The 12,310-nt window shown below is 41.8% G+C and overlaps 1 protein-coding gene across 2 annotated transcripts; it reads right to left on the reverse strand.

The window, feature by feature from the left end:
- Nucleotides 1-898: 898 nt before the first annotated feature.
- Nucleotides 899-9,229, reverse strand: LOC310657830 (photoreceptor outer segment membrane glycoprotein 2). Of its 2 annotated transcripts, XM_083398912.1 has the most exons (4): nucleotides 8,915-9,229; nucleotides 8,479-8,716; nucleotides 6,196-6,442; nucleotides 2,528-3,299 (listed from the first exon to the last, which is right to left on the reverse strand). In XM_083398912.1, exons 1-4 carry the CDS (start codon nucleotides 9,057-9,059, stop codon nucleotides 3,039-3,041), a joined length of 891 nt encoding a protein of 296 aa, XP_083255038.1. In that variant the 5' UTR covers nucleotides 9,060-9,229; the 3' UTR covers nucleotides 2,528-3,038. The 2 variants fall into 2 exon arrangements, with proteins under 2 accessions (XP_083255037.1, XP_083255038.1); XM_083398911.1 differs by having other exon boundaries at nucleotides 899-3,299; nucleotides 8,479-9,229.
- Nucleotides 9,230-12,310: the final 3,081 nt, after the last annotated feature.

Consider the following 12,310-nt stretch of genomic DNA (forward strand, 5'->3'; position numbering starts at 1 on the left):
TATGATCTTCAGATGAAGGCAGTATACAAATTGGATAGATGGGTAGATGATAGATAGATAGATAGATAGATAGATAGATAGATAGATGATAAAGAGAATGGTCCTAAAGAAGGATGCTGGCCCACAAAATCTCTGTCTAGGTAACTTGACCAACCCACCCATCCACCAGAGAAAGAATAGGAAGAGGACTTGGCTGTTTCCAAATGAATGATGCAGTCAAAGCTACAAAAAGGGTCTCTGTAAGTCTGCAACTGGGCTCATGAAAGAAAATCTGACATTCATGCTGATGAATTTGAAGGGTTGGTGCCAACCTAGCAGTTCAAAAGCATGCCAGTGCAAGTAGATAAATAGGTACCACTGTGGTGCATAGCATGGGGGCTGTGGCCCCAGGCACAATTTTGAAAGGGCGCAAACAGGCACCCCCACAGCAGGCTCCTTCATCAGAGCCTGGCACCATGCCAGAAGGAGCTGCGCTTAGTCACTTGATTTGTGTAATCATGTATGTAGCATTAAGCACAATTAAGTTACCATAAAAAGATTGGTTCACCATCAACTGAAATGGTGATGTCTGAGTTCAGTTTTCTGAGGTGACTACTAGTAATCCAAATATGTCCAGAGAAACTTCTCTTTCCCCCAACTCTCCTCCATAGAGCTTGTGATTTGCAAAAGGGGTTGAGGCGCAGCTGCCATTCTTCAACAAATTACAGGTAGGTCACATGTCTAATAAGGAATAATTTTCTCCTTACTGCACAATCTGCTACTGAGAAAATTGAGAGAAAATCAGACTAAATGATCATAATGGCCCCTTGTGCAGGCGGAAGCAGGGTGGAATTTCTCCTAGTATCCTTATAGAAGAATGAATGGACACACACACATGTACACTTTCATGTAATTTAAATGGATTGATTTTATTTGGACATTTTCACCCTTTGCAAGTGCAAACCAAACATTATATTTACAAAAACTATACTAATATAGTTTTTGATAATATAGAGAGCATAATCTCTTTCAGTCTGTAACTTCTGGGATTTTTTGAAAAAGAGCAGAGTGAAATATTAATGCATTTTCATATTTTCAAAATTTAAATTATGAGCTACTGGTACCTAGCAGCATAACCAGTGCTTTCCCTTAGGGGTATTCAAGGGTACGCAGTACCGGCACCTCTTTTTGTTGTTAAAAAGTGTGGCACTTACCGTAACAACTTCATGGTGAGTACCGGCACCTATTTTTCTAGGAAAAAAGCATTGAATTTTTTATTCACTTAGTCACCATTGCTAATAAATATCTATAAAGACTTGAAAGTGTTTTTATTTGATGCCTAGTTCTGAATTACATACTGCAAAGTTGCTATCTGCTAGTTGTTACTCACAACATGCACATATTTTAGTGTATGCTAAATTCTATATTGTAAGGTCCACTGTGGTTTCATTTCTGTTCCTGGAACCTTCTTTCTCTCTCTCTCTAACTTCATTATTCGTTTGGGATTTGAGGCCAACCTTTATTCACTTTAGCACCTTTATGAGGGAGCCCTATTTCAGAATGCAAATCTATAACAGCCCTGAATGATTTGCTTTCAAATTACAAGTTAATAATAAAAAAAATTATTTATACCCTGCCCTCCCCAGCCAGATAAAAATTTATTTATACCCCGCCCTCAGGGCAGTTAACAGCAGTAAAATTACAATAAAAACATAAGGGGGGGGAGCAATTTAAAATACAGGTTAAAATGCAATTTTAAATGCAGCCTCATTTTAAAAGTAGCCCATGGATCAAAACCGTAAGGGGAGGGAAACATAAGGGTCAGACTGAGTCCAAACCAAAGGCCAGGCGGAACAGCTCTGTCTTGCAGGCCCTGTGGTAAGATGTCAAGTCCCGCAGAGCCCTAGTCTCTTGTGACAGAGCGTTCCACCAAGTCGGGGCCAGAACTGAAAGGATCCTGGCCTTAGTTGAGACTAATCTAACCACCTTGCGGCTTGGGACCTCCAAAGTGTTGTCATTTGTGGACCTTAAGGTCCTCCATGGGGCATACCAGGAGAGACGGGCTCGTAGGTATGTGGGTCCTAGGCCGAGTAGGGCTTTAAAGGTCAAAACCAGCACCTTAAACTTGAACCTGTACTCCGCCGGGAGCCAATGCAGTTGGTAAAGCACTGGATGAATGTGATCCCGTGGCAAGGACCCCATAAGGAGTTTCGCTGCAGCATTCTGCACCCGCTGGAGTTTCTGGGTCAGCTTCAAAGGCAGCCCCGCGTAGAGCGAGTTACAATAATCATGCCTGGAGGTGACCGTCGCATGGATCACTGTGGCCAGATCAGGGCGAGAAAGGTAAGGGGCCAACTGCTTAATACGGCAGAGATGGAAAAACCTGTTAAAGAAACAGGTTTGAAGCGTTGTAAGTTCAAAACTTACAGTGACAATAAATTGCATTCAGTTAAGGCAGCCTTACAGCAGTTAAGTGAATAAAGATACTTCTGTCACATTAAGATAAAATATATTCAGATGATATAACAAGCTTTTTTTGTGACGAGAGTGCAGAAAGTGGACTTGGGAATTTTAGAAAGCTGTGCTTTAGGCAGGTACAGTCACTGCAAAATATAGGAACAACTTGACCTACAAAAAGACTGAGCAATAAATGATTAAAAAACCCACCACTCCTAAAGCTATATAGTGTTCAGTGTGTTTCATACAGCAATGCAGTTATCTTCCTGGTGTTCACATTTCATAAACACTGGGCATAACATATTTAGAGTAAAAGAAGGGGGGAAACATTGCAAATTCCAAACCAGCATTCTATGTGCATTGTAAAAGAGAGAGAGAAGAGTGGTGTAGAACTAGGTAACACTGTAAATTCAGAAACTGGTTAAGTACATTGAAGTTCTATCCTTTGCCAGAAGTCCTCGTGTTTTGTCCTGTTACCAGGATGTGATTTACTGATTCCATTCTTTGGATTCTGGTTTCCTGTGGGGAAAAACACACAGCAAAAATGCACAGTAGTGACTGTGATGCCAAACCATATTAGAAGTCTTGAGTGCTGCATCCAGTTAAGCTGTGGGGATTGATTTTGTTGGAACATTCTCTGGACCGTGGTTTGCAGTTTTAACGTCCATGTTAGGGTCATTCCCTGAAACCGTTGATATCTGATTAGCCTTGCCAAGATTCTTAATGATGTTGATGTTGTTTTTGGCAGTTTCTACAAAGCTGTTCTCAAGCAACCAACCATCTGAGTCACACTCCGGATCACCCAGGAGGAGAACATTCCTCATTGCTGTTTGAAGGTAACGAACTCCAGTAAGCACAGACAGCTAGAGAGAGAAAAAGAACCAAATTAACATTACAAACCATTAACCAATGAAAAGAAAGAAGAAAGAAACACTTATTAAGAATACAGTTATGACCACTGGGAACTGGAATTGCTTAGTGTTGCAATTCTGTTCTTTGTATTTAAATTATTTACTATTAATGTTTTAATGTTAGGCTTAATGGAATATTTTAGCAATGAATTTCTTGGCTTTCTCAAATTTTATTATACACTAAAAGATGAGGATTTCCAAGTGAAGCATGCTACCAGCGCAGCTAGGTGGTGTCATGCTTTATCTTACATAAAGGGTGGGATATGGCTCACTGAGGGACACGGGTGGTGCTGTGGTCTAAACCACAGAGCCTAGGGCTTGCCGATCAGAAGGTTGGCGGTTCAAATCCCTGCGACGAGGTGAGCTCCCGTTGTTCGGTCCCAGCTCCTGCCCACCTGGCAGTTCAAAAGCATGTCAAGTGCAAGTAGATAAATAGGTACCACTCCGGCAGGAAGGTAAATGGCGTTTCCATGCACTGCTCTGTTTCGCAAGAAGCAGCTTAGTCATGCTGGCCACATGACCCGGAAGCTGTCTGCGGACAAACGCAGAACGAGATGAGCACCGCAACTTCAGAGTCTTCCGCAACTGGACCTAATGGTCAGGGGTACCTTTACCTTTACCTTTATGGCTCATTGACAGAGCATCTACTTTGCATGCAGAAGATACCAGGTTCAATCCCCAACATGTCCAGATAGAGCCAGAAAGGAACACTTTGAAATCCTAGAGATCCACAACCAAGTCAGTGTAGACAATACTGAGCTAGATGAAGCATATGGTATGAAGCAGCTTCTTATACTCCATTCTCTCCCAGGACCTCCACAATGGCCCTCCTATATTCCTCCTCTTTCTTTCTTTCTCACTCTCTCTCTCTCCTTCTCCTCCCTCCCTCTCAAAAGACAAACTAGCCAATTGAGAACTAGCAAAACATAACACAACACTGATTTTGAGTATTTTCTGCCTCAATCCCTTTCATACAATTTCGGCCCTGCATACCTGAAGGAGTGTCTCCACCCTCATTGCTCAGCCCAAACATTGAGGTCCAGCTCCATGAGCCTTCTCGTGATTCCCTCACTGCGAGAAGTGAGGTTACAGGGAACCAGGCAGAGGGCCTTCTCGGTAGTGGCACCCTTCCTGTGGAACACCCTCCCATTTGATGTCAAGGAAATAAACAACTATCTGACTTTTAGAAGACATTAAGCATAAAAAAAACTTCCCTATACAGGGCTGCCTTCAGATGTTTGATGTCTTACTATGTTTTAATTTGTTGGAAGCTGCCCAGAGTGGCTGGGGCAACCCAGTCAGATGGGTGACATATAAATAAATAATTCTTCTTCTTCTTCTTCTTCTTCTTCTTCTTATTCTTATTCTTCTTATTCTTATAATAATATCTCCTTTGGTTCACCTTTCTGTGCATTATCTGAATGTATTAACCCCAGGTACACACATTTGAGACCCTTAATTGTTTTTAGAATGTTAAGTCTGAGGTAATTTAGACTTTGTCCCAATGCCAATTGAAAATTTTAGGAATTATCTAGTGGCGAGGCTACTGTTATTGTGCTTTTAGTCTTCAGCTAGAACCTTTTCTGCCTTGATGTAGCTTTGCAGCAAGCAATACTAAGGGATAAAATTGCTGATATTTTTGGATGCCCCAGACTCAAAAGGTCACTGTTACTTGTGAGCATCATCAGACATAAGAAGCTTTTATTTGTCACAGTCTTGTTATTTGCCCTACATTAAAGGAGACCGTGAAAAGGAGAGGTGTGCTGTTGGAACGTCCTGTTCCCTCCCCCCCAAAAAGAACAAGCTGATGAATTTTAAGAAATCTTATTCTTATCTACTTTAAAGCCTGATGTATATTTTATACTGCATGTTATTTCCTCCATAAACAGTGATACACACACACACACACACACATATATATACCAACAATTCAATAATATATATATATATTTAAAACCAACAATTCAATTTATATATATATATATTAAAAAGCCAACCAACAATTCAAATCTATTCATATTGATTTAGTGAAGGCAACGTAGATTGAGCAAGGATATTGTTGTGTATTTACCAAAATTCTGGATAATGCAGACATCTTCAACTATTTGTTCTCTGCAGTGCTTTTTTCTTAAAAAATGTTTAGGGATACTCTCATTTTGACTCAAGAAAAATCACCATGTTATAGTTCATATCAGGGAAAATAAATACAGTAAATGGACAAAAGTACAAAGATTCACAAAATGTTTAGGGGTATGTGTACCCTTGCATCCCCCCAGAAAAAAACACTTGTTCTTTGTATTGGGGATTAAACAATTATGACCTTTTGGGGGTTGTTCAACTCCCATCAGCTCCTGGAAGCACAGTCAGAGGTGAAAGATGATGAGAGTTGTAGTCTAGATTTGAGTGGGGGCACAGGTTCCTGATTCTTGCACTGTACAGTATAACACTATATAATATATAACATGGATGGGGCACCTTTTTTCAGCCTGAGAACTACATTCTCTCAAGGGCAGTCTTCTGGGGTTGCATGAAAATGGTGGATGTGGCCAGACAGAGCCAAAAATGTATACGACTCCTATCTTGGAGGCTATATTCAAGATATGTGTGAATACCAGAGGTTTCTACATATGCACACACACATACCTCTGTCCAGCCAAATAAGAGGCACCACAGCTCAAGGGCACATTCCAGTCAGCCCAAAGCATTTATGGTGCTTAAACCCCACAGGTCCGGTGAGGGCCATTGCCTATGGAGAGCCTCAAGGGTCAGACAGAAAGGCCTGGAGGACTCCATTCATCATAGTACTTGCGACACAAGAAGCTCTGAAAGTTGTGCTGTAATATTTTACCTCAAACAACCAGATGAGGAGCACAGTGATACCGATGGATCTCATGATGTCAGTGTAATAATCCAGTAGGGCTTCCCTGCATCCTCTCATCCAAATATTAAGTTCTTCTGTCATAAAATCATAGTTGTAGTGAGCTGTATTGTTTGTTAGCTGATACTGGATGCAGGGCCGGGGTGAGATTGGGTTGCAACAACTGAAGGGGACTCCATCCACCAAGAACTTCCCATCGACGTTGCTTTTTAGGCGGCTGCAACAAAGATGTGGAAAATAGACACTGTGAGAGTAGTAAATAGGTCAGCTTGCTAGTGTGGACATACTCCTTAAAGCCCATTCAGGGCACATTTCCTCCCCTCAGAGAATTCTGGGCCCTTACAATGCCCAGCAATCCTTAACAAACTACAGTGGCCAGAATTCTTTGAGGGGGGACAATGTGTTTAAAAATGTGCTTAAAGGTGTCGCCTTTGACAGGATTTAACCATCCAGATGCATTCAGTCTTCTCCTGTGTTACAGATACAGATTTCATGCATCTGATGAAGTGGACTGTAGTCCACAAAAACCGATGCCGTAATACATTTGTTAGTCTTTAAGTGGCCACAGTACTTGGTTGATGTTGCTGTAACAAACTAGCTTAGCTATTCCTCTGGAAACTGGAAAGTTCACTTGGTGCAAAATAGAACGGCAAGATCCCTAACTAGGCAACTAGTAGAACAGATCATAAACATATCACTTTTGGAAACAGCTGAATTGGCTGCTGGTTTGTTTCCAATAAGTTTATTTCCTTTCAATTTGCAAGCAGTGAGGACCTGGGTTTCTGAAGGACCCTCTTATTCTGCATGAAATTGCCCAGCTGTTAAGCTCTTCCTCATATATCTTTCACTGAAATCCCCCACCTTCTTCTACATCCCCATTGCAGCAGCCTGGATGTAGAATAGTCCCCCCCCCAGTGGGGCTAGCCTGGTGCTGACCATAATGTCTCTTTGACACAACTGAAGTCCTTTTTATTTGCCCAGGCCTTTGAGTTATCTTTTAGGTCTTTTGCTCTTGAGCTGAATGTGGTTTTTCCTTGTTTGTGATGCTGCTTCTGAATGTTTATTGTGTGTGTTTTGATTTATTTTTAGCACTGTTTTAAAATCGAAAGCAGCCATGTAAGTCTTTGGACTAATAGAGTGGGATAATTAAATAGTTTACAATGGTTTTGTTTATTTCTATATGTCAACAGACTAGGCGCTTCTCTTTAAAATTATATTTGTCCTATTTAAATACATTTGCTTTATTAGTTTAACAGCATCACTGTGTGCCATGAGTAATTATGCCTCTACTTCACTCCTGCCTGGTTACCGTCTTGGATGGTTCCCTTCAAAAATGATATTATAGAGCTGGGAAAGGGCAACTAAACGATCAAGGACTGGGGCACCTCCCCTATGAGGAAAGCTTATAACATTTGGGGCTTTTTAGTTTAGAGAAAAGGTGACTAAGGAGGGCATGGCAGAGTGTTTAACAGTATGCATGGCATAGAGAGGGAGAAGTCATTATCTCTCTTATAGTACTAGAACTCATAGCCATCCAATGTAGCTGAATGGTAGGAGATTCAGGACAGACCCAAAAAAAAGAGCTTCTTCACAGGGCATATATTTAAACTATGGAATTTGCTTCCAGAAGATGGATTGATGAACACAAATTTGGATGGTTTTTTAAAGAAGATTAAGCAAAACAATGACAGATAAGGCTAGCCACTGTCAGCATGCCTCTGAATATCAGTCGCTGAGAACCATAAGTGGAAGGACTGCTGTTCCAGTCAGGTCTTACTTGTGAGATTCCCATAGGCATCTGGTTGGCCACTCTAAGAACAGGATGCTGAACTAGATGAGCCTTTGGCCTGATTCAGTTGGGTTGCTCTTAAATTCATCACTTTCTCTAGGCTACCATGGCATTCCCTAGTGTTTCCCGGTTGGGAGCCAGTGTGGTGTAGTGGTTAAGAGCGGTAGTAGTTTCATGATCTGGGGAACCGGGTTCGAGTCTCCGCTCCTCCACATGCAGCTGCTGGGTGACCTTGGGCCAGTCACACTTCTTTGAAGTCTCTCAGCCCCACTCACCTCAAAGAGTGTTTGTTGTGGGGGAGGAAGGGAAAGGAGAATGTTAGCCGCTTTGAGACTCCTTAAAGGGAGTGAAAGGCGGGATATCAAATCCAAACTCTTCTTCTTCTTATATACTCAGATTCATTTGCTCAACCAAAACTGATTTTGTGAGCCAACATCAAAAAATATTATACATTTAATACTTACTCTTGAACATCCTTTGAAGCCATATCCAGATAGCGAACTGAGACCCACTGAATTTCGAACCAATCCCTGAAACCGTTGTTTCCACAGCATTGGAATCTAATTTGTAATATGTCAATGGTTTTCTTTAAAAAGCACCTTCCAGGAATGTCTGTGTCCTTGTAGAACTTAATAGCGTCCCTCAGCCCCAGATACAGAGATTCCTCCAGTTCATTTCTCATGGTATAACACATGACAGCACCTACCAAAATGCAGAAGGTGAAGCAGAACGTGCAAACAATATAAGGGAGCATAAACAACTTCCATCGGTTGAATTTGTTGGAGTCTGTGCAGTCATAGCAGATTTTACCTCCAAGAAAGTTGATGACGCATGCTACAACCCCTACAGATATTAGCATGTTGGGGACAGAGTTAATATCCCCTTTGCCCATCAACTCACTTCGCTTTCTGAGTTCGATCTTCAGGAAAAGTCCCAGGCTGAACAGAATTACACCAGACACCACAGAAATCCAGTTGAGGATCCACAGGATTTGAGCCAATTTGTCTCTCTTGGTTTTGGTGAATTTTACTCTCAGGACAGCCATGGTCACAGTGTTAGGAAAAGAAGTGTTGCTTGACAAAATCTCCTAATCAGATTATCAGGATGGACGGGCAAAGGCCTATAGCAGAAGCCTGTGGAACAGAAAGAGAGAGAGAGATTACTGCCTTTCTCCTGTGTATTAATATAACGTGCATTCTAGCATCCTGTATAGTCTCTTAAGATGTTATCCAAGACTTGCAAGAACTTGCAAGTTCTCACGCCAGTCTCACAGTGGGGCTATGTCTTCTGAGATATATATGCATTATTTGGAAGTAAGTCCCACTGATTTCCATGGAGAATGCTGGTTAGTTCAGGGATGGGGGCCAGTGGCCTTTCAGATGTTGTCACACTCCACTTCTCATCAGCCCTGTTAGAATGGCCAATGGCCAGCGTGGTTGCTGTTGTAGACTCCAATAGCATTTGGGGGGGATTGATTTGCGGCCGATCCAGTAGGGTAGAAACATATTTCTTTGGGCTCATATGGGCTTCCCAAATGAGATAAGGGGGTTAAAACCAGAAACATAAATCCCATTGGTTTTAACTCCTCACATAAATGTGAAAATTATTTAGCTTTCAATGTGATTTGGGAAGTTTCTTCTGAATTGTGCTAATGAGTCCATGGTTCTGAAACTGATTGAAAGGTGGCAATGTTCTAAGCTTTTATTTTTCTCCTCTATTCAATGTTTTGAAAAAGCACATAATCCAGGGGTAGGCAACCTAAGGCCCATGGCCCGGATGCGGCCCAATCGCCTTCTCAATCCAGCCCGTGGATGGTCCAGGAATCGGTGTGTTTTTTACATGAGTAGAATGTGTGCTTTTATTTAAAATGCATCTCTGGGTTATTTGTGGGGCCTGCATGGTGTTTTTACTTGAGTAGAATGTGTGCTTTTATTTAAAATGCATCTCTGGGTTATTTATGGGGCATAGGAATTTGTTCTTTTTTTTCTTCCAAAATATAGTCTGGCCCACCACATGGTCTGAGGGACAGTGGACCAGCCCACAGCTGAAAAAGGTTGCTGACCCCTGACATAATCTCTACAAAAATCCATGGAGCTCTCAGACAAGGAATGTACAGAGTGAGGAATTAACACTTTATTGTCAAAAGTACACTTACAAGTTAGGGAAAGGTATGTCCAACAGTCCTACATCCTTCAGTTACTTCTAAGTGTGCACCCAATTAGACAGTTACAGCCACAGGGAGGCTCTGTCCCTGACCTCAGTTTACACTATGTATCTTCCCCACCTGAGCTGCGCACAAACAGGCAAAGACTCCGCCTCCAAGTAACCTGCTTTTTTTCCTTCTGCTTCAATCCTCTTCTCGTCCTGGGAGACAGTGAGGCAGGAGAGATGGGGGCAGGAGGAGGAGGAGGCATGGAAGCCGTGACTCTATACCAGCCTGACCTATCTCTCCCTCTGCACCTGTTCTTCCCTCTCCAATCCTGCAGCTTCTCCTGCCTCTAACTCTCACCTCCCGGTTGTAATAGGCTCCCCAAGATTACTGATCCCTTCTTCCAAGTCAGTCTCCAACTTCCTTTCTCCTGGTGCCCACACATCAGTATCCAGCACCCCTCCTCAGTGTCCAGCCAATCTCTGACACAAAAGTAGAATTTCAGAACATGCACCAAGAAACTTCAGATGGAAAAAGGGACGTGGCTGCAGGAGCCCAATTCTCTCATATTGACCTCCCTCAACTATTTCATATTGCTGGAGACTCTTCTTCAGGCATAGGATACTCTGTTTACTTTTCAGCAAGGCTTTGCCTTGACTGCATTTTAAAGGTAAATTAAGTCATATTTTTGGTGGAAGATGTATTAGAAAGCATAATTGCCAACTGTTTAAAACATGTATCAGCAGCCAGTTGTACTTTAAAATGAAAAGCTGTATATAGGCTATGAGGCCTTAAAAGAAATATGCTACTTTAAATTGCTTAATTCCATATCTCTAACAAGTTGCAGTGGATTGCAATATGAGACATGATTTTGTTTCCCATGACATTAATGTACTGCCTTTGAAAACGAGTTAACCTGCTTCAACTTTTTAATGTTATTTTTGGTAAATATCTACTGCAATGTTACGAATATAAGAAGAGCCTAGATCACACCAAAGGCCTATCTAGTCCACATGCTGTTTTCACAGTGAGTGACCAGATGCCTAAGGAAAGCCTGAAAGCATGACTTGAGCACAATAGCACTTTCCCCACGGGTTTACCCAGCTGCTAGGACACAGGCAACTCTCAATTTGTGCATGTACCATGCAAACACGACTGTGGGCCGTGTTCGGCACTGGAAGAAGGTGGAATGGGTTTATGCATGCTCTGCGTGATGACCCGGAATGTAATCCCTACGTAAATAGGATGTTGCCAGATAGTGGAGGCAGAGCATAGACACCATGGCTAGTAGCAATTGATAGACCATTAATTTGTCTAATTCTCCTTTAAAACAATCCAAATTGGTGGTCCTCACCACTACATCCAATGGAAGCAAGTTCCATAGTTTAACGATGTACTGCGTGAAGAAATTCTTCCTTTTGTTTGTTCTGAATCTTCCAACACTCAGCTCATAGTGTTATGAGAGAAGAGGAAAACTTATCCCACTTCACTTTCTTTGCAGCATACAAAACCTTACATACCTCTATCATATTCCCTGTTAGTTGCCTTTTTACTAAACCACTTGATAATTTGGGTTGCCCTTTTCCGGCCCTCTTCCAGTATCCTTTTTAAAATAAGGCAACTAGAACTATACACAGCATCCCAAGTGTTTTCACACCATAGATTTTTTTGTAATGGGATTATCTTGGCGGCGTTATCTTCAGTTCCTTTCCTAATGGCCCCTCACATGGAATTCTGATTAAAGCTCTGCTTGATTTAAGCAATTTATTGGTTTCTTACTCGAGACACTGTAAAATAAGAAAAGTAAGTCTGATGATGACAGTTTTATTTTGAATCCTTTCCCCAATGATCCCAAACATGGAATTTGCTTTCTTCGCAGTTGCTGCACACTGTTATAATTAACGATAGTTCACCCTGGGTAGGAACTGTATGATCAGGCTAATCAAGGGTTGGGGGCAATAACATGCAGCACAACCACATCCCACCAAGCAGAGCTAGTGTGGATGGGAAACATCAAGATAGATTTCATAGGCATAAAATTGAAAGGGCTGATGTGTGAACAAAGGCACATAAATGTGCACACAGAGGAAACAGTGAGCTGCATATGCACAAACAATGGCAAAAGATGTGAGGGGAAAAGTGCTTTT

The sequence above is a fragment of the Podarcis tiliguerta genome (assembly GCF_965153285.1).
Source record: "Podarcis tiliguerta genome assembly, chromosome: 1".
Taxonomy (NCBI): Eukaryota; Metazoa; Chordata; class Lepidosauria; order Squamata; family Lacertidae; genus Podarcis; species Podarcis tiliguerta.

What these genes read in the sequence shown, in the direction of transcription:
- LOC310657830 (XM_083398911.1), bottom strand. Translation starts at nt 9,059, where the DNA reads ATGGCTGTCCTGAGAGTAAAATTCACCAAAACCAAGAGAGACAAATTG. An exon ending in GCTTCAAAGGATGTTCAAGA is followed by an intron (nt 6,443 to 8,478) that starts GTAAGTATTAAA and finishes TCTTTGTTGCAG; the next exon opens with CCGCCTAAAAAGCAACGTCG. An exon ending in TCCTCATCTGGTTGTTTGAG is followed by an intron (nt 3,300 to 6,195) that starts GTAAAATATTAC and finishes TTCTCTCTCTAG; the next exon opens with CTGTCTGTGCTTACTGGAGT.